Here is a 21,875-nt window from a genome sequence, read left to right on the forward strand (position 1 = left end):
TGACCCTGGGGTCATAGAAGTCAATCAGCATCCAGGAAGGGGAAGAGTCAAGACCCTCCTGGGCTCCAGCCCTAACAACCATCTTCCTCATGCAATGAGGAAGCCACAAGCAATGACAGTCTTACATCCCACCTCTACCCCAAAACCAAGTCTGCCACCAAGGGGAGGGAAAGCAGGGGCAGTGATCTGAGGTGGTCATTGGCAGCATTTGCTTGGACTGCATCACTCAGCTCTCCTCTAAGTACAGCCCTTGCTTCAAAAGACAGGTCGGTTCAAACGTGTGTGTGTGTGTGTGTGTGTGTGTTGTATGCACGTGTATCCATAAATGCATCAGAGTACAGGTATGCTGGTGCCTATCAGATAAATATTTGCACCAGTATTTAGGTAGGTGCTTATTCAGGCACATGTATGCTTATCTGTGTGAAGATGAGCATGTGGGTATGTGTCTAGATCTGGTTGTGAGGAGGCATGGTTGTGCCTGTAAGATGTATGTCTGGGTGTGTGTGTGTATGTGTGTGTGTGTGTGTGTGTCCAGAGGCTGTAGGAGGCCCTACAGGGCATAGCTCTCAGTAGCTTACATGCCCCTTCCATTCTTATCTCAGTCCCAGGCCCCAGGGATAGTGCATCTCTCGAGACCCAGCTTGGGCTTCTGCTGGGCTGCAGGGAGCAGGCCCAGCGTGGTACCAGTGAGCTGGTGCCTCATTCTAAGGCACAGGATCACCAAATGATCTTCTGAGATGGGAGGGACCCAGGCCAGCATCCATTACAGATCACAGGCAGAGAGTCCAGTGTGTGGACAGGGGAGCTCAGGGAGATGTCAGGGCAATTCTTGTGATACGGTTTGGGACTGGGCCCTGGAATGGAGGTCATGGGTTTAGACTCTGACGCATTGTCCTGCATCTCTGCCCCCACAGGACAAGGTGTTCTGGACAGACTTAGAGAATGAGGCCATTCTCAGTGCAAATCGTCTCAATGGCCTGGAAATCTCCTTCCTGGCTGAGAACCTCAATAACCCACACGACATTGTCATCTTCCATGAACTGAAGCAGCCAAGAGGTCAGTCTTCCCCAGCCCCTCTAGTGCCAGGTCCCTTTTTTTTTTTTAAATCTTATTTATTTATTCATTCATTTGAAAGGCAGAGAGTCACAGACAGAGATACCCCATCTGCTGTTCACTCCCCAAATGTTCACAACAGCCAGGGCTGGGCCAGGCTGAAGCCCAGAGCCTGGAACTCAATCCAGGTCTCCCATGTGAGTAGCCGGGACCCAGATACTTCAGCCATCTCCTGTTGCCTCCCAGGGTGCTAGAATTAGAAGCGGAGCTGGGACTTGAACCCAGGCACTCCGATCTGGGACGCAGTCATCCCAAGTAGCTGCACCAAATGCCCGCCCTTCAGGTCCCCTTTCTGTATCCTCGCCATCCACCAAGGAAGCTGTGTTCACATTCATGTCACAACTCAGCATCCTCAGGAATAGTAACAACAACCCCCATCATTACTGGAGTACACTGCCGTCACATATCTTGTCTCCTTCTGCCTCAAGCTTTTTGTGAAATAAAACTGGGTATAAATAGGTATATAAATGCCCAGTTTTTGCCAGCCCTCCAGAGTGTGGCTATTACTCTTCTCATTTAACAGTTGAGGAAACTATGGCTACAAGAGGTAAAATAGTGTTAGCAGGTGACAGGACGAAGACCTAAACTCAGACCCCTCTTATTTCAAAGCTCATTCTACTACTGCACACTGTATCTTGTTTGCTGTTTGTATCCAGTGTACAATACCCTTGTAACATACCCTTGGGCTATAGAGTGAGTCATCTTGTTGGTTGGGGACAGAGCCCAGGAATCCCACTTCTGGGTTACCTGCTCCTCCATCACTAGAAGATAGTAATTCCAGCTTCAGCTGAGGTGCGGGCCGCCAGGAGGAAGGTGAGAACGCAAGACTATAAGGAGATAAGGCTGTACCTGATTCTAGATCTGTACAGTTAAGCAAAAGAGACATAGCATGCAGCATAGAGAGAGAAAAAATATGGGCTTTGGAGCCCAGCACACTTCAATTTTAATTCTGCCTCCAAAATCCTTAAAGCTATAACTTTGACAAGTGTGTCCTCTTTGAGCCTAAGTGTCCTTATCTGTCACTCTGGGGCATAGCACCTACCTCTCAGAACTGTTGTAAGGGCTCAGGGAGGGTGTAGGATAAATCACAAGGCATGGTGCTGAAAGGTGCCCAATAGAAGTAGGCGATAGTAGGAAGTGGCCAAGTGGGGAGGCCGTCGTCCTGAGGAGGCAGGAGGACCTGGCACGTCCTGTCGGTGCCCCAGCTGTTGCTCTCTCTGCCCTTAGCTGCAGATGCCTGTGAGCTGAGCGCCCAGCCCAACGGAGGCTGTGAGTACCTGTGCCTTCCTGCTCCCCAGCTCTCCAGCCACTCTCCCCAGTACACCTGTGCCTGTCCTGACACCATGTGGTTGGGCCCAGACATGAAGAGGTGCTACCGAGGTAAGCAGAGCTCCCAGGAAGGGTGGCCCCCGCAGCGCCAGAGCCCTCCTGCTGAGCTCCTCCCTCGGCCTCGGGATGCAGGAAGCTCCTGGTTTTCTTGCGTCTCCTTCTCCGGCTGCTTACTGCCTTTGCGTTTGCAAGCACCTCTCTTCTCCCTTCCTTGAACACTCACATCTTAAGAGACACGCCAAAGCTTTCTCTTCTCCCAAGAAAAGATCACATCAAACATTTTAAATTCCATCTCAGGGAGTTTCTGGAGACCCTTGAAAAGCCCAGGAATCCTGGCCCTCCATGGCTTCAGTTCCTGTTTGTATGCAGATGACTGTGTGTTTGCCTGTCTCTTACCTAGAATGCAACCCCTACATGTGGGTAGAAGCTCTGTTGCAGTATGATGGGCACTGGTGGTCAGTTAATACTTCAACTGCACAAATTATGTTCATTTCCCAACTGTAATGTATAGCTAAAGCCTTCTGTCTGAGGATAAGGCTGTTGCATCATTTATGATTTCAGTTTCCATTGTTAAAAGTGGAGTAAGAATTTAAACCTGATGGTATAAATGATGAGGGTGAAATCCTTCCGGGTTTATATGGCTTCCCCTCCTCCCAGCCTTTACAGTCCTCTCATCGCACCTAATTCTGCCACATTGTTTAATGCACTAAAGTGCAGTGTTTAGGATTCAGATAGGAGATCATAGCCCCTTCAGGATTAGGGAAGGCTTCCCAGATGGGGCCTTGGAGCTAAGCCATGAGGAGGAGCTCTCCTAAGTATAACTCGGGCAACAACTTGGGCCCTGAAGCAACACTGTTTCTGTCCAAGTGACCTCCATGGTGTTCCCCTCTAGCACCTCCATCTACCTCCACTACGACATTAGCCTCCACCACGACAAGCACAGCCGCCGCCACCACAAGAGCCCCTGGGACCACTGTCCACAGCCCCACCTACCAGAACCACAGCACAGAGACACCAAGCCTGGCAGCTGCGGTCCCAAGCTCTGTTAGTGTTCCTGGCGCTCCCGGCATCAGCCCGTCAACCCCCAGCCCTGCAACCAGCAACCACTCCCAGCACTGTAAGGAAACGTCTTCTGCGTTCTCTCATGGCATGGGAGAGGTCCTAGGGAAGCCAGGATCCAGGTGGTGGGCAGGACTGGGACAAGATGACCAAAGCAGGACTGAATCCTGTGTGTCTGTCTCTGGGGAGGAAGCAGAGGGAGGCGGAGTGCCAGCTTGCGACCTAGGAGTCTTCAGCTCCCCTAACTTATGGAGGGGCAGGAGGGAAACGACCTCCTACCTCTGAGCCTCTGCTTTTTCTCCAACCAAGGAGAAACCCCTATGTGCTTTGCAAAGTGGAGACAAAGGAAGCAGCAGTGTGACCAGAAGTGCTTGGGCACGTGGCAGGGGTGTGTCCTTGGGCAGGGGTGTGCCCATGTTTCACGAGTTACTGGTATGGCGGGGTGGGGGAGGGTGTCCCCAGGTTTGGAAAAAAACTGATCTCAGTCCCCAGCAGCGTCGGTAAGGTCCCAAGGCAGCAATACCCGTAACTGTGGTCTGCCCGTGCCTCTTTTCCAAACCCTGGGATGAAAGAATTAAGTTCCACAGTTATTAAATCATCAGGAGCAGTAATTGTCACTGGTAGAAATGTTCTACCTCGTTAGCCGGCAAATACCTTTCTAATTGAGTTACCTGCCAGGGGGAGTTCATTTCAAAGGATGAACTCTCTTTAGACGTCTTTTTCCCTTACGTGGGTAGCCTGGAAACCAGGCAGCTCCGCAGCGTCTTTCTCACTGGGCCTGCGGAAACCGACTTCAGAGCGGAGCATCAGCTGACCCTGACGTGTCCAGAGGCAGCGGAGCACCTGTGAGTGCCAGCTCCTCTGCCCAGGCCCGCCGCCCAAGCCTGCCCCGGTCCCGGCTTCCAACCACTGTCGGGTGTTGGCCTCGGCCCTGAGCAGGAGGACAGCAGAATTTCCACGGTTACCTTTGGAAGCTGGCCAGTTCTCTTCTCCTCTGCACAGTTAGGTTCCCTTGGGGTCACTCAGAGAACTGGACACGCTGGGAGGAAGGGCTCTGGGCCATGGCCAGGAGCCGTCCTCACTGGGAGCAGATGTAGATGACAGCTCCTCTCCACACCTCGGAAGGCTGGCGCGAGGATCGTGGGGAAAAACCCCGTGTAGACTACAAAGTACTGGCCAGATGTTGCGGTGAGGATGGCTACAGGAGTGAGAAAGATGGCCCAGATGCAGCACACGTCCCACATAGTGCTTTCCCATTCATTTTCTGTTTACACAGCCACCCCCACCCCACTCTCAGCTCTCTCAATTAAGTAAGGCTGTGCCAGGCCTTGGGCTAAAGCATTTCCTATGAATTATTACTTTTAAGTCTTACTATGTCCTAGAAGGTAGGTGACGACATTATCTCCATCTTAAAGAGGTAGCATGTAACATGTTATATTTATACTAGATAGTAACTTGCCCAAGATCACACAACAGTGAGTAGTAGAGCTGGCACATTGAACCCAAGAAGTCTGACCCCGAAACCTACGCTCTTGATCTCACTACACTATACTATATTCCATTTTAATCACTTAGAAAAAATAAACCAATAATGCAGACAGAACACCAAAAACAGCAACAGAGACAGTGCAATAGACACTGACTGAAAAAGGCAGCAGACCCAGTCAGCAGCATAAAGACCAGTGCGCACAGCTCACAGCGCCCTACACAGTAATAAGTCCTGGGCTCAAGTCCCAGCTCTGCACTTACCAGTGAGTCCTTAAACCCTTTAGTAAGACTCCATTTCCCGATCTGTCCTGCTTGCCCCACAACAGTTCTATGGGATCAGGAACGACTGCACTGTTAAGCACTCACCAGGATCATCATTTCAGCCCGAGGACAGGAAACACTTGGGTAGTTAGTTCTTGAGGTGGGTGAGGCCTGAGACGCACGTCGAGCATCATTCTACAAATGTCTGTGCTTTGTAGATGGGAATGAAGGTGGCAAGATGGGCTCACCAGTCACTGCTGCTGTCATTGGGATCATCGTGCCCATAGGTGAGTATGGTCCCACGTCACGGGGGAGAAAACACTAGAAAGGAACAGTGAGGAAGACATCAAACTTGCTGCCGTCTCCTGTGCTGCTCGAAGAGCCCTGTGCATTCTGTTTGCTGATAGAATTAATGCTTTTAGTTTCTGCTAATCTAAGGGATGATAGATGAGAATTATTTATTTCCCTGTGAGGCATAGTATCTTTCATAAGCTTATTAACCTTTGTTTACATTTCATCCTTTATGAATTGCCTCTTCAGTCTTTTCTTATTTACTATTAGTTGTTTTTGTTTGTGAAAATAGTTACACATAATGAATATTAAACCTTTATAACATATGTTACAGTTTCTCCTAGCCTGACATTTGATTTTAAAATTTGTTTAGGATGTCATTGGTCATGCATAAATCTAAAAATTTTCAATATCAGCTTTGTCAACCTTTGGTTTTACCATTTCTGGATTCTGTATCTTGCTTAGGAAGGCCTGCTTCACTCTGAATTATCTCCTGCTGTTTTCTTCTGCTGTAAACTCATTTTAGGGTTCAGATATTAATTCATTGGGATTTATTTTAGAGTGTGGGATGAGGTAGAGACTTAGCAGGTTTTTTCCCACATATTTGTCTAGTTTCCCCAAAACCATTACGGAGTGGTCCATCCTTTCCTCTGACTTGAGTTGCCATTTTTACCATAAAGTACCTGCCCATACCTACTTTAGTCTGCTTCCAGGCTGGTTACTGTCCTCCGCCAATTCTTTGCCTGTTCCTATACATTAGTAGCACAACTTTGTGCTATGTCATGTTCACATCTTCCCAGCTATTGTTTTATTGTGTCTCTTTAGAATAATCATGCCAAATCTATAAAAAATGTGATGCAGTTTTCATTGAAATTGCTTTGCATATATAAACTCTGTGGGAGCATTTACATTTTTACAATATTGAAGCTTGCCATCCAGGAACATGATGCATCTTTCCATTTCAGTCTTTTATGTTCTCCAGTAGAATTTTATAACTCATAGGATTTACACATTTCTTGTTAGGTTATCCCAGGTATTTTTAGATTTTTTTGTTGGGCTGTTGTGAATGTATTCCTACTCCATTACATTTTCTAACTGGTTATTGTTGGTTAAAAAGAAAGCTATTAGGGCTGGTGTGGTGCAGTGGGTTAAGCACCATTTGTAATGCCAGCATCCCATATCACAGTGTCGGTTTCAAGTCCCAGCTGCTTTGCTTCAGATCCAGCTTCCCATTAATGAGCCTGTGAAGGCAGAAGTTACTTAGTCCCCTGCCACCCACGTGGGTGACCAGGATGGAGTTCCTGGCTCCTGGTTCATCCTGGCCCAGACCTGGCTATTGCAGGCGTTTGGGGAGTGAACCAGCAGATGGAAGATTCTCTCTCTCTCTCTTTCTAATAAGTACATCCTTTAAAAAAAAAAATTTATTTATTTATTTATTTGAAGCAGAGCTACAGAGAAAGGTAGAGACAGAAAAATCTTCCATCCACTGGTTCATTCCCCAAATGGCTACAACAGCAGGAACTAGGCTGATCTGGAGCCAGGAGCCTCCTAAAGGTCTCCCACGTGGGTGCAGGGGCCCAAGCACTTGGGCCATCTTCCACTGCTTTCCCAGGCTATAAGCAGAGAGCTGGATCGGAAGAGGAGCAGCTGGGACACAAACCAGTGCCTATATGGGATGCCAGCACTGCAGGCAGAAGTTAGCCTACTATGCCACAGTGCTGCTCCAATAAATACATCTTTAACAAATAAAAAGAAAGCTATTGATTCTGATGGAGCCACCACTATGGAAAGCAATGCTCCTCCCTCCAATTCTGGGATAGAGTGGTTTTCTTAGAGATCCAGGGAAGCAGTAAGGAGGGCAGAGGTGTGGTCAAGAAATCCATTCATTGGTTCAAGACATGCCAGGCACTGGGCTTAGAGACATAAGTAAGGTAGTCTGTCCTCAAAGGGCTTGGCCTGGGTGTGGCTACAGCTATACTGAGTAAGACACTGTGATCTGGGAGCACACCTAAGGGAGCAACTGACTGCCCAGGGCAGGTGGGAAAGACTTCATATTTGAGCTGGATCTTGAAAGATTAGTAGTTATATGGGGCCAGCACTGTGCATCCCATATCAGTGCCGGTTTGAGTCCCGTCTGCTCCTCTTCCGATCCAGCTCTCTGCAATGGCTTGTGAAAGCAGTAGAAGATGGCCCAAGTCCTTGGACCTCTGCACCCATGTAGGAGACCTGGAAGAAGCTCCTGGCTCCTGGCTTTGGATCAGCTTAGCTCCAGCCATTGCGGCCATCTGGGGAGTGAACCAGCAGATGGAAGACCTCTCTGTGTGTCTGTTTCTCCCTGTAACTCTGTCTTTCAAATAAATAAAACAATCTTTAAAAAAGAAGAAGAAAGATTAGTAGTTATTGAAGAAAAGGAGAAATGGGAAAGGGGCAGAGAAAAGAACACACAGACCCAGAGCCTGAGAGGGGCAAGGGGGACTAAAACTGGGGAGGTGGCAATGTCTGGGCAGTGGGCTGGAGCCTGCAGAGTTTCAGTGCAACATGTCCCCTCCTCAGTGGTCGTGGCCCTGCTGTGCATAAGTGGCTACCTGATCTGGAGAAACTGGAAGCGGAAGAACACCAAGAGCATGAACTTTGACAACCCGGTGTACAGGAAAACAACGGAAGAAGAAGACGATGATGAACTCCACATAGGGAGGACTGCTCAGATCGGCCATGTCTATCCTGCAGTAAGTAGTCCTTGTTGGAGAATTCACATCTGCCCTGCCTTCCATCTGCCTGACCATCCATCTATCCTTCCTTCTTCCCTACTTCCCTCCATCTTCCCTCCCTTCCTCCCTTCCTCCTCTCCTCATTTATCAAGAACCTACCATGTACCAGGCTCTGGGGAACACAGACGTGCTAGGGCAAGTGGTTGGGGTAGAACAGGTGTCAGGACCACCTTGTACCTAACAGCTCTTCCTGGCCAATTATCTTTCTGCTAAGTTTTCAGAACCTTTGGCCAGGAAGAGTAACTGTGGCCATTTAACTCAAACGTATGCCAAATATCATATTAGCTATCAAGCGTCCAGAATAAATAAGGAAGGTACCTGCTCCCAAGGCCCTGGTGGGAAGTTTGAGATATTCACACAGTTGCACAACTGTGTGCCAAGTACCCTGACGGAAGCTCAGGAGTCCTCTATCCTAGGGAGCTTTCCCTGGCTTGCTTCTCTCTCCCACAATCCCTTGGGCTTTCTCCATCACAGCACTTGTCACATGGTCATTCACTTATCTTTTCCTAGAGATCTTCCCATTAGACCGTGAGATCCTTGAAGGTGGAATAATGTTTTCTTGGTGCCTGGCACAGCATAGCTAGTTTCCAACAAATATTTATTGAACAAACGCTAAGGAAACATCACAAGGGGAACTGTTAATTCTGTTTGGGGAATCAGTCAAGAACTACAGAGAGGATAACGGATGAACGAGCTTTTGAAAGATTAATAGCAGTTTTCCAGGCCGAGAAGGAGGGAAATGGCACTCTAGACAGAAGCGTGGGCGAAGACTTAGAGGCGTCACAGACCATGACTTGTTGGGGGAGCAAGGGCCATGAAGTCATTGTTGCATAGCAGAGCCAGGGGGCTGAGTGTGACCACAGGGGTCATCCAGTCCATCCCCCTGTCAGGCAATCAGCAGCTTTGATCGCCCACTGTGGGCAGAGCCCTGTCTTGGGGAGACCAGAGAACTGGAAGAATCAGCCCCTGCCCTCAAGGAGCTTTTTGTCTTGCCTGGGGAACCAAGGTCACAGCTGCACCAACTCCCGAAGAACCCTCTTTCCGAGCTGCCTGTCGTCAAGTGCAAGGTAGGGCAGTGCCACTCTGAGTCTGAGGGGCTGGTGAGTGAGGGCATGGACTCAGGCAGGTGCAGTCAATCCTGGAAGGCTTTCTGGTTTTAGAAGGCTGCAAATTCTAAGCTGGGTGTTGGGGGAAAAGAGGAAACATGGGTTAGTCGCAGACCCAGGAACTGGCATGTGTTAAGAAAGTGACCAAGTATGGGGCAGGGCATGTAGACCTGCTATTGAAGCAAACTGTTTATGAAGGGGGACACGGGAAGTGAATTGAGCAAGTAAAGGGTGAGCAGAGGGCTGAGACAATGTTTAATCTTGGCTGATGCAAGCAATCGGCTGCTTAACCAATTTTAATTAGAGGGGACACAGTGGAAGGAGCATTGAACTTGGAGTAAGATGAATCCCAGTTCCACATGTCAAAGCCCTGTGATCTTAGTCACTTCTCTCTGTCCATTTTATTTGTAAAATGAGAATAATAATTCTGTTGGCCTCTGGGTTTCAAAAAGTCCAAGGCAATAAATATAGCACATGTGAGAATGCTTTATGAATTACAAAGCACTCTGCACATGTAAAGTAGCATTGTTCCCAGAGAAGAAAATGACTCGAGGAGTTATTCCTGATGAATTTAAGGCCCAAATAATAATTTCCTACCATCTGCAGAGAAAGAGTAGTAGAATAAGGATGCTGATCTTTAGTTAGATGCCACCTACTATGTGTTAGAGACTGATCTCAGTGGTTTACTACATTTTCTCATTTAATCCTCACAGTAACCTTTTAAAGTTGATATTTTTAGCCCCACTTTGCAGATGAGGAAACTGAGACTCATAGGAATTGAATAACTTGTCCGAGACCATAGTCAGGAAGTGGTAGAACCAGGATTCAAACTCAAGTCTGCATGTACACAGAAGCCCATGTTCTTTCCATTCTGTCCTGGAGTAAATAGCTGTGAAGCTCTGGAAACTGGTATTCTCAACCATCTGTTCTCTCCTCTGTCCCTTTCTTAGCTCTGTCATCACTGCTGGGGCCTGGCTTTGACCTAGGGATCTGTCTTGGAGACAGTGGGAGGGCAGCTGCAATGCTGCACTAGAATACCACAGTCCCAAACATCTATGCTAGTGAGGCACAGCCACTGCATCCATGGAAAACCGCAGTGCATATGTAGACTTTCTCATATGTAGACTCTTCAGAGATGAAGCACATTGGCCTGGTTCTATTTTATACTGATTAGGTTGGTGTAGAATACTGTGGACCCCATACATGTTAGGTACTATATTAAACATCATCTCATTTGATTCCCCCAACAACCCTATAAGGTAAGTCCTATTATTATTCCCATTTGACAGATGATGAAACAAAGGTTCAGATAGGTGAAGTGACTAGTCCAGATCTACATAGCTATAAGAAAGATACTGAAATGAGGTTCAGTCCAGGGAGGGAATGGATGTGTGGCAAACAAGGAAAGCTGTATGTGTGTCCTGGAGGAAGAAAGGGCTACAAATGAAGGGACAGGAATTCAAACACCGCCTGTAAATTTGCAGGGTTGTCCTGTGGAGGGAACTCTGAGTCTGAGAGAGAGGATTCAGGAAACATCAGAAGATAGAAACAGATTCCACATCAATACAAGAAAGAACTTAAGTCCACTGTCCAAAATGGAATAGACGGGCTCAGGCGTTAGGGTGCTCATCACCTAGTGGTCCAAGGGGAACCTAGTGGCTAATCACTGGGAAGCAGAGCTGAGCGAGAGAGGGATCAGACTCCATTGACCTGCAAGGCCTTCCAGTTCTGTGTCATCACTGAAAGTGGAGCAGTCTATCACCTCCTAATTGTGATTAGCATGCTGAAGACAGGTATTTAACACTTGCCAAAGCCAACCCACTGAAGTTGACCAAATCCAAAGTTATAGAAGGGAGGATTCAGAATGTTTAAAAATCCAATTCAAAAGTAGAAGAAAAAGAATATCTGCCAACCAGAGAAGAGCCGTATCTTTCCTACACATTTAAAAAAAGAGAGAGAGAGAGAATGTTTAGATCTCTCTTTTACAAAGTGTGACAGAGGACAATGATGAAAAAAGCTACAGTTCTGGATTCACACTGAAATTTAGTTTAGCCTCTTGCTGTGTGATTCAGAACAAGCATTACTTAAGTTCACTGAGTCTCAGTTTTCGCATCTGTAAAGTAAAAATGATAATCTTGTTTCTTGCAATAGCTTGAAGATGATGTGAGCCAATACCTGTAACGCAGCAGTACGTCTAAGACTTTGCTGATAATAAATAGGAGCTCTCATGGGTCTAATAATGATTTCTTTCATCTGTCTCCCCAGCGAGTGGCATTAAGCATTGAAGATGATGGACTGCCTTGAGGATGGGACCACCCCTTCGTGCCTCATGGAATTCAGTCCCATGCACTAGACTCTGTGGATGGTGTAGGACAGGGTGGATGAGTTTCTGTATATGGGTCTGTGTGCGTGTGTGTGTGGGTGTGTGTCTTTTTTTTTTTTTTTTTAATTTATGTTGCGGAAAGGTAACCACAAAGTTATGATGAACTGCAAACATCCAAAGGATGTGAGAGTTTTTATATGTATAATGTTTTATACACTTTTTAACTGGTTGCACTACCCATGAGGAATTCATGGGCTGGCTACTGTTAAGTGACTAACATGATGTACATAACCAAACAGGCGCCCAGGGGACAGAACCTTACTCATCAGCTAAAAACTATATTTACAGAGGATGTTTGATTTTAGGGGCTTTTTTAGGTTTAGGGGTTTGGAGGGTTTTTTTGTAAATAAGATGATTATGCTTTGTGGCTATTCATCAACATAAGTAAAAAAAAAAAAAGAAAAATACTTCAATTCCCTCCCCCCTTTAGATTATTTATTAACATATTTAAAAAATAAGATTAGTTCTATAAATAATTTAGAGAAGTGAGAGTATTTATTTTTGGTATGACTGGCCCACCACACAGACTTGGTGTGTGTCCTTGTATGTGTGCAACAGTGTGAGAGAGACAGATCTGTAGAGAAAAGGCACACCAGTATCTATTGTTCAAATATAGAAAGAGCAAATTATTTTAAAAGAGTCCACAAGAGTGATTTTCAGAAAAGCCTTTGGAAATTTAGCTCAGAAAATAGATACCATGGTTTGTGCAAACACATGTGAAAGAGGCAAATCTTTTTACCCCTGGCTGTTCCTGAGACCCTCCTAAGTCAGGAAAGCCTTTCCTCTCCCTCGAGGCTGCTGTGGCTCCTGCCTGGGCTTTCTTGTCAGTGGTTAAGGTCAGTGCACAGACATCCCACAGTGCCAGAAGCTTTCGGGAGCTCCAGGAGGAACATGCCGAAACCTCAGCTACTCCTTGTTCTCAAGTTCAGCTCTTTGAGTGACATCAGTTTCCTTCAGGACACTTGGGTTGAACTTGAAGTGTATCATCCATATACATAAGTGGAGATGTTTCCAGAACAACCCAAGTTTACTGTAGGGACTGGCTCAGGCACTGGACCTCTGAGACATGCTGTGAATGAGGATAAGAATTTTGGAATAGGTTTTATTACTCACCATTTCTCCATTTCCTTCAAGTGAGGAAAATGTTTTAAAGTAATAAACAGGTGTCTTATCTTTACATATTCATAAAGATGAAACTAATTTTTGGCTTTAGTCAGAAAAGATGGCCAAACTTAAAGTCGTATTTGAGGGAAGAAATGGCATACACAGTATTATATTGGATGTATGTATTCACACAGGGATTTGGTTTACTGCTTTGTAAATAGAAGGAAAAATCTGGGTATATGTATAAATTTTTTCCATGATGGACATCTTTGCTTTTCCTGGGGCTTGGGGGAAGTGGGAAGAAGTGCTGTTTTCTATTTGTGGGATCTACCATTGGATACATAATCCTACAGTCCCAGGAGGAATGTAATCCCCTCTGGCTTTCTCATCGGATGTGTGGTCTTTTCTTGACTCTGCTGTTCTGCCACTTTGCTCCCACCAGACAACCAGGGACCAAGTGCAACATGAGAGTGTTTCACTCCACTAGGAGTGGAGGACATGTATTTTTAAACATAACATACCTGGAACTTGACACACTCAAGCAATTGCCTCCACCCCCATCCTCAGTGAAGCTTGGCTGTCTCACCAGTGTGATGCCCTTTGAATTTTCAGGCAGACATTCCGAAGTTCTACCATCTTATTCCTAGGACTTCCTCCACATCATTCTAGGTGTCTTATTCTTTAAGAAAACCGCTGAGCTCTGGAGCTTGGGCAGTGTTTAGTACAAGGCAGCAGTTTCTTCCTGATAATGCCTACGTTGATATTCCAGAAACACTGACTGAGAGGGTCAATGCAGTTGAGCCAGAATGACTAAGAGCAAACAGAATGTTGAGAACAGGGGGCCAACTCCTATGGAGCTAAATCGCTACTATTCTTTCAAGAATGGAAAGTAAAATTATTTTTCACTGGAGAAAAATGAAGAAAATGAAAAACATTGACATTATACAAAACAAGAGCCTTTTTGTATAACCTGCCTCCAAAGAAATTGAATTTTCCAGGGAATTAAGCGATAACAGTGGCTGATGCATAGCTTCTAAACTCCTGGCCTTCACAGAAAAAAAAAATATTGAATGGGAGCTGGGCATAGAACCTGAGGTCTACAAATGATGCTGAAATTCCCAGCTTCCTCAGAGACATCCATGTTTCCTGAATATGCTACAGCAGCAGTTTGAAAGAGGCAGCTATGGCGTGGCCTTCAAGAATCAAATGGTGAGATACTCACCTGAGAACTGATCCATCTCCCCTCACACTGGGGGGTTTCGGAGCCTCCCTCTGAGGTGATTACGTTTTGTTGCCTGTGCCTCCTGTGCATCTACAGTCACTTATAGATCAGAGAGACATTAAACTGGAACTAAAAAAGAGCTTAGAGGCAATAAGGCAAAGAGAAAATATACCCAGCAATATTTCAAAGAAAGGTCCCAGTCTCTTTCTTCCTGCAGGAGACTAGTTTGGGCTGCCTGAAGGTTGTATCAGACTATTGTCTTTCCTATGGCCCATCTTTCCAGCGAAGTTATAAAAGCACTGGCAGGAATGGCCTTGTGAAAACTGAGAAAATGAAAACTTTATTTATTCACTCTTGATAGCATGATTATTTATAAAACAGATTGAAGTAACATGAAACCTCAACTGGAAAAAAGAGAATGAAATCAGAACTAAATTATGGCAATAAGTACTCTTGATCCCACCAGTTCTCTACACGACTGTAGTGTATTTGTTCCCTAGAGGGGTCTCTAGGTGCCAATGGTGTGCCGGGCACTGCAGATGTAGTCAATCTGCTGTTTCCTGTCTTGACGGAGTAGTAGAGGAAGACGTGGGAATAAGGAATAGATTCTACTCAGAGCACAGTGAGGCCACAAAGCCCACTCTACCTGAGGAGATGAGGAACGAGGTCATCACAGGAGAAGTGACCCTACACGAAGTCTTAAACACTGAGAATAGTCCAGGCTACTTCAGGCCAAGGAACAGGCATAAAACAGCACTGGGACTTTAAGGAACTGCACATACTTCATCTTCACTGGAACAAAGGCTCCAAAAGGGACTTAGCAAGACGTGAGGCTAGATGGAAAGACAGGTTCAATGTAAGCACTTTATAAAATACTTCTATTTAAATTACAGCTCAATGAAGCAAACTTTTCTTGGCTGTTTACTGTGTACAAGAAACTAAGTGCATCATGGAAATTTTCCCAGGATGCACCCCCAGCACTTTGCAGATGCGACATGAGTCAGCCTCAAGCTTTCCAGTGGCCAAAGGGAACTGTTGACTGCTCTTCAGATATCTGAATTGAAGATTTTTGACACGGTCAGTGAAAACGAAGATAAAGGCAATGAGGTTTTCAGAGAAATATGCCATGGAGTCAACACCCTCATAGGGTTTCTCAGCTGTGAGAAAGGAAACTGGAAATGGTGAGGACATGGAGCCTGGAGAGGAGAGCCCCATCACTGTCCTGTCAAATGCTGCTGGGACGGGGGAGAGGGTGCAGGAACAGGAGCCTCCCCCACCCCACCCCCCGCACTCCAGCCACACCCTCGTCATTTCACAGAATAGAAATGAGGTAGCACTTAAAGGTTTCAGAGTAAGTCATTTCCTTTCCCATAAATGCATGAAGGTAGAGTATCAAAGTCTTCTAATGCTGTATTTTTAGGATATTGGGGATTTTTCAGGATATGGAGAATCAAGAAGGTGCGGGGATCACAGCTTCAAATTTTTAGTTAGTATAAAAAAATCAGGAAGCTCTGCGCATTCAGGCTGTGCACTATGTGCACAGTCAAGAATCAGCAGACACCCTCTGCATTCGCAAACATTTTGTGCTGTAAAAAGTAATTTTAACAAAGTCACCTGTATACATACATATATATATATATATATTTAAAGACAAGGTTTTGATACTTTTTTTACAAAAACTACAAGAGACACAAATACCTGTACAAACCATGTACTTTTAAAAAGACTTGTTCCACACAGCTGTTGTTAATTTGAGGGGTACAGTACTGCTTTGTAAATTCCATTACACATTGTATCCAAAGGGGTTTTCCCTGTTTGTCGCCTCCCAGCCCCCAAATTACCATATGTGATATAACAGTCAGGCATGTTAGGATGTTGGGTCACACTAACCATTTCAGCTTTTTGTCTCATCATTCCCAATTCCGTTAGCTTCTGTACTCGGTGCCCTTTGCAGTCTGGCTTCTCTTCCAGAAACAAAGGGTCTGGCAGTGGGGATACTGCATCCCACTGGCTGTTCTGATGTCATCTTGGTAGACTGAAAACCAAATGTGGACATTTGTAAAATCAGTGTACTGTTTCTAGAGAGAGAGATTAAATTCATTTTTTTTAAATTGCAAGTTTTGTTTCATCGTGATACTTTTAGGAGGGGAAGATGAACTCTCACTAATTGAGTCTAATATGTGCCAGGTATTTACATACATTATCTCATATTTTGTCAATAATCTTGAGAAACAAATACTATCACTATTATCCACCCTCATTTTATTGATGAGAAAATGGATGAAGTAACCACCCAAAGTCACACAGTTAATTTTCATGCCCCCAAAGAGCAACTGTACATGTTTCATTCTCTGCTTATGTTGTCCTCTGCGTCTGTCTAGCTAGCTCTGATTTGTTTTTGAATGCTCCACTTAGATAATGCCTCCTCCAGGCAGTCTTTGCTATTCTTTTAGATTGAATTAGCCAACTCAGCTCTGTTTCCTTCACATAATTTTCTACCTGTTTGCAACCTGATACTTCTGCCCTGCCAAATATACCCCATCCCACCCCACCCCCGCTACTCAGGCGGCTTTTACCAAGGTCAGGCAGGGCCTCCTTGATTCTCAATCTTGTAAACACTTCCAATCTTTACCTTCCTCTACCTGGAACAGGCATTTAATTGTTGGTCACTCCTTTCTTGTAACGCTCTTATTTTGGCTTCCCTGAAGCAATACCCCTGGTTTTCCTCCTACCTGTCTGGCCACATCTTGGTATCCTTTGCCCATTCCTTAAATTATGGTATTCTATCTCAAATTCATCCATTTTTCTATGTCTTGCCCTATCTGAGTACAGATTGCCATCATGGTTACCTTAATATTTATCTGAATTTCATATGTGATTTCTTTCAAGAAGTTTGTGGAAAATGGAATTAAAATATTTATTTTGGTGCAAAAAAATCTGTGAAATCCATGCATAGTTTTGTCATGATACACATTTCCCATGAACCTTTTGAAGACCCCTTCATACACCTACAGTATTGCTGCCAAAGTGATCTTCCTTTTTTCTAAAGGTTTGTTCATTTATTTGAGAGGCACCAGACACAGAGAGGGAGAGACAGAGAGAGAGCTCTTTCATCCACTGGTTCATTCCCCAAATGACTGCAATGGCCAGAACTGGCCAAACAGGAGCCAGGAGCTTCTTCCAGATCTCCCACATGAGTGCAGGGGCCCAAGCACTTGGGCCATCTTCCACTGCTTTCCCAGGCCATTAGCAGGGAGCTGGACTGGAAGTGGAGCAGCCGGGAGTTGAACCAGCACCCATATGGGATGCCGGCTCTGCAGGCAGACACCACAGCGCCGGCCTCCCTAATGTGATCTTTTTATAATGCAGTAGGCCATTTTGCCACAATCTTTCCACCAATTGTTTCTCTTACATTAAAATTGAATATTCTGGGCCGGCGCCGCGGCTCACTAGGCTAATCCTCCGCCTAGCGGCGCCGGCACACCGGGTTCTAGTCCCGGTTGGGGCACCGGATTCTGTCCCGGTTGCCCCTCTTCCAGGCCAGCTCTCTGCTGTGGCCAGGGAGTGCAATGGAGGATGGTCCAGGTGCTTGGGCCCTGCACCCCATGGGAGACCAGGAAAAGCACCTGGCTCCTGGCTCCTGCCATCGGATCAGCGCAGTGCGCTGGCTGCAGCGCGCCAGCCGCGGCGGCCATTGGAGGGTGAACCAACGGCAAAGGAAGACCTTTCTCTCTGTCTCTGTCTCTCACTGTCCACTCTGCCTGTCAAAAAAAAAAAAAAAATTGAATATTCTGGGCCCAGTGTTGTGGGCAGATTATGATGCTATGATGCTGGCATTTCATGTCAGAGTGCTGGTGTGAGTCCTGGCCGCTCCACTTCAGATCCAGCTCCCTGCTAAAGCTCCTGGGAAAGCAGAGGAAGATGGGCCAAGTCCTTGGGCCACTGCAATCCACATGGGAAATCCAGTTGGACTTCCTGGTTCTGGCTTCAGTTGTTGCAAGCATTTGGGGAGTGACCCAGTTGTTGCAAGCATTTAGGGAGTGAACCAGCAGATGGAAGATACTTCTCTCTGTGTGTGTCACTCTGCCTTTTGAATAAGTAAATTATTTTTCCAAAGAAATCATTTTTTTAATTTTTTTTTATTTTTGACAGGCAGAGTTAGACAGTGAGAGAGAGAGACAGAGAGAAAGGTCTTCCTTCCATTGGTTCACCCCCCAAATGGCCGCTAGGGCCGGCGCAGTGCGCCTATCCGAAGCCAGGAGCCAGGTGCTTCCTCCTGGTTTCCCATGCAGGTGCAGGGCCCAAGCACCTGGGCCATCCTCCACTGCCCTCCCGGGCCACAGCAGAGAGCTGGCCTGGAAGAGGAGCAACCAGGACAGAATCCGGCACCCCAACCGGGACAGAACCCGGGGTGCCGGCGCCGCAGGCAGAGGATTAGCCAAGTGAGCTGCGGCGCTGGCCAAAATCTTTTATGTAAGGAATACAAACTTCATGCATTTCCTAAGTACAGCTTTGGGGATATAGTGATTCTTCCCATCATACCCTCCTCCCACCCCTCCTCCTCTTCCCAGTCCCATTCTCCACTAAGATCCATTTTCGATTAACTTTATACACAGAAGACCAACTCTATACTAACTAAAGAGTTCAACAATTTGCATGAAAGAAAAAAAAACTTCCTCAACTTCCTTAGCAGTCAATACAAGGGCTGTTCAAAGTCATCCATCTTGGATTTAATTTCACTTAAAGCACCCAAGAATGATACATCTTTTGCAAGCACTTAGACATAATTATAAAACAACTCTGGGACAGAGGTCCTGCATGGGAAATTAGTGCACAGTGACTCCTGTTGTTAATTTAACAACACTCTTTTTTTTTTTTTTAAAGAGTTTATTTATTTATCTGACAGAGTTACAGAGAGAGAGACACAGAAAGAAAGATCTTCCTTCTGTTGGTTCACTCCAAATGGCTGCAACGGCCAGAACTGTGCCGATCCAAAACCAGGAGTCAGGTGCTTCTTCCTGGGCTCCCATGTGAGTGCAGCGGCCCAAGCACTTGGGCCATCTTCCACTGCCTTCCCGGGCCACAGCAGAGAGCTGGACTGGAAAAGGAGCAACCGGGACTAGAACCAGCACCCATGTGGTATGCCCGTGCCCCAGGCAGAGGATCAACCTAGTGCGCCATGGCACTGGCCCCTTTTTTTAACAACACTCTTATGTATGACATCAGTGGTCACCCAAGGCTCTTGACATGAGCTGCCTAGGCTATGGAAGCCTTTTGAATCAACAAACTCGGCATTTAGACATGGCCATAAAACAAAGTAGAAGTTTTCTCCTTCAGAGAAAAGTACCTCCTTCTTTGATCCACTGGGATCTCACTCACAGAGATCTTTCATGTAGGACATTTTTTGTCACAGTGTCTTGGCTTTCCATGCCTGAAATGCTCCTGTAGGCTTTTCAGTAAGACCAGAATGCCTTAAGGGCTGATTCTGAAGTCAGAGTGCTACTTAAAGCAATTGTTATTCTATGAGTCTGTTATGTGGATTGCTTCCCATGTTGGAGTAGTGAAGTATTTAAAAAATATATATATTCTTGGCTTTGACCACTCATCTGCCCCTTCTCCATTGTTGTCACTGTTTTATAATTACACCTTTCCAGGCCCTCAATCTGAAATGCTTCCTCAGGAAGACTTCCTTTAGGCCTTAGCCTTGATTAGGAACCACCCATGCAATTTCTTTTCTCACCTTCCACTGTTGATAACCTGTATTTACTTTGCAATTGTTAGATACTCTTGAGTTGCCTCCTCTGTAAACTATTTAATATCTGTCCTGTTCATCAATGTATTCCTATCACATGACACATAGTAAATGCTATGGTTGGATATTAGCTTGGATATCAAATGCCTCCCAAAAGTCCATATGTTAAAGCCTTTGTTCCCAGAGTGGCACGACTGGGAGGTGGTAGAACCTTTAACACATTTGGCCTAGTAAGGAATCCTTAAGTCCCTGGGGGCATGCCCTCAGAAGGAAGTTCATGTGCAACCTCTTGGGTTCTCCTGAGAGGGTTTTTATATGAGTCCCCTCTCTGCTTCCTGACTCAAGCTGTGACTGTGTCTTCCAACAAATGCTCCTACCATTGCCATCTGCCACCCTTACCAGAGCCAAACCCAAAGAGCCACCTGATATTGGGCTGTGAACTTTGAAAACTGAGCCTGTTCTCTATAAAGTAAGTGACCTCAGGTATTTCATTATAGTAACAGGTGACTAATTTGGTAGATGCATAAATTTTGCTGAATTCAAGCACCGCAGAAATAGACCACACTCAACTATACTATGTGTAAGTGACCTCAGGTATTTCATTATAGTAACAGGTGACTAATTTGGTAGATGCAGAAATTTTGCTGAATTCAAGCACCGCAGAAATAGACCACACTCAACTATACTATGTTTCTCATATACTCAAACCTGGATGACTTTCCAGCTGGATTAGAGCCAAGGTCCCCTAACTTTCTCAGCATTGCCAAATGCCTCTCTACACAGGATTGAACTCCAATTACCTCAGCATTATTGTTAGAATTCAAAGAACAAGCAGGCATCAATGTCTCAGCCTATGAACTGACATTCACTAGATGCTTCCTATCTGGTGGTTGGTTCCCTTCTCTCTTTCAAAAATACATTCCCTGTTATTATCCATATCCAATGTTTTGTAATAAAAATGCCTTATGGTTTTATAGCAATTTGCACTTTGCAAATTATTTTCCAAGACCTTGTTTGTTATCCTACAACACTTCTGTTTCCACATTATTGTGCTCGATTTAAAGAAAAGAATCAGTTCACGTAGTCACAGCAAACCTCTATCACACAAGGGACTATTTTAACTCCCTACATATCCAGGGGTCCCCCTCCCCTCAACTCAATACTGTTCTTCCAGTTGCTTTTTCAGAGAGAAAATAATAAAATGTTAAGGGTGAGAATGGGAATCAGAGACTCCCGCCTTATTCACAAAACAGTACAGTGATCCAAGGGTCAGGCCATCTCAGCAGTCTAGAACCATCCTCTCCCTGGCTACAACTTAGGGAGTCAAACAGGCTTCCATGAGGGTTCTGACTGCCCATGGCACACTCAACTCAAGTTTCCACCGTAGCCAGAAAGGCTTCACAGAGGCGCGCCGCTTTGGCCTGAAAAGAGCAGCGGTCCCCAGCCAGCCTGACTCACCTGAGGAGCTTCACCAAAAAAAATACCAACGCCAGGTACACCTTAGATTTCCCTTGGTTTGGAGAGGGGCCCAGGCATGAGCATTTTTTAGAGGCTACAGTCACGTGATTCCAGCCGGGGTCAGGAAAGATGACCGGGTGAGTGCGGGGCCTGGGGAGCGCAGGGAGCGGGAGAAATGAGAAGCACAGAGTGCGGGCCGGGCTGCCCAGGGGAAAGGCCGTCTCCGTTACAGGTTCCGGGGAAGTGTCCTGAGAACGGACAGGGAGGTTCTGTCGCGGCCACGCCAGACACCTTCGCGGCGGCGCTCAGTACAGACGGCCAGAGCCTGGTCCGAGTCGCCCAAGGCCGGTGTCCCTTACTTTGAGGCTGACCCAGGCGGGACGCAGGGCGCGGGGTTTTCCGCCCGAGGTCTTTAAAGGCGGGCTAAGCCCAGACACCCGCGGACCGCCTCGCGCCTCAGCAAGGAACGCCCTCACACCCCGCGAGCAAACCTCGGTCTCTCCCCGGTCCAGAAGGAGGAGCGTGGCACCCCTGGCCCCTC

General features: G+C 46.2%; 1 protein-coding gene and 1 long non-coding RNA gene across 23 annotated transcripts in view; one reads left to right on the forward strand and one right to left on the reverse strand.

Annotated features, from left to right (window-relative positions):
• The window catches only part of LRP8 (LDL receptor related protein 8), a 66,493-nt gene extending 52,606 nt beyond the window's left edge, over positions 1-13,887 (forward strand). For 16 of the 22 annotated variants that reach the window (XM_051856457.3, XM_070078471.2, XM_070078472.2 and 13 more), the window contains 7 exons: positions 915-1,056; positions 2,341-2,493; positions 3,335-3,559; positions 5,469-5,537; positions 8,095-8,267; positions 9,200-9,376; positions 11,681-13,887. In XM_051856457.3, the coding sequence (XP_051712417.2) occupies positions 915-1,056; positions 2,341-2,493; positions 3,335-3,559; positions 5,469-5,537; positions 8,095-8,267; positions 9,200-9,376; positions 11,681-11,719 (978 nt within the window). In that variant the 3' untranslated portion in view covers positions 11,720-13,887. Of the gene's footprint in view, positions 1-914; positions 1,057-2,340; positions 2,494-3,334; positions 3,560-5,468; positions 5,538-7,695; positions 7,932-8,094; positions 8,268-9,199; positions 9,377-11,680 lie in introns of those variants that run through there. The other 6 variants (XM_051856467.3, XM_051856477.3, XM_051856478.3 and 3 more) reach the window with 3 other exon arrangements.
• Positions 13,888-15,819: 1,932 nt separating this feature from the next.
• LOC127493457 (uncharacterized) lies at positions 15,820-21,859 on the reverse strand. The gene is made up of 2 exons (XR_007923631.3): positions 21,335-21,859; positions 15,820-16,159 (listed from the first exon to the last, which is right to left on the reverse strand). It is a non-coding gene; the product is annotated as an uncharacterized LOC127493457 (long non-coding RNA).
• Between the last annotated feature and the right edge of the window lie 16 nt (positions 21,860-21,875).

The sequence above is a fragment of the Oryctolagus cuniculus genome, chromosome 7, assembly GCF_051225735.1.
Source record: "Oryctolagus cuniculus isolate XC-2025 breed Fujian yellow rabbit chromosome 7, ASM5122573v1, whole genome shotgun sequence".
Classification (NCBI taxonomy): Eukaryota; Metazoa; Chordata; class Mammalia; order Lagomorpha; family Leporidae; genus Oryctolagus; species Oryctolagus cuniculus.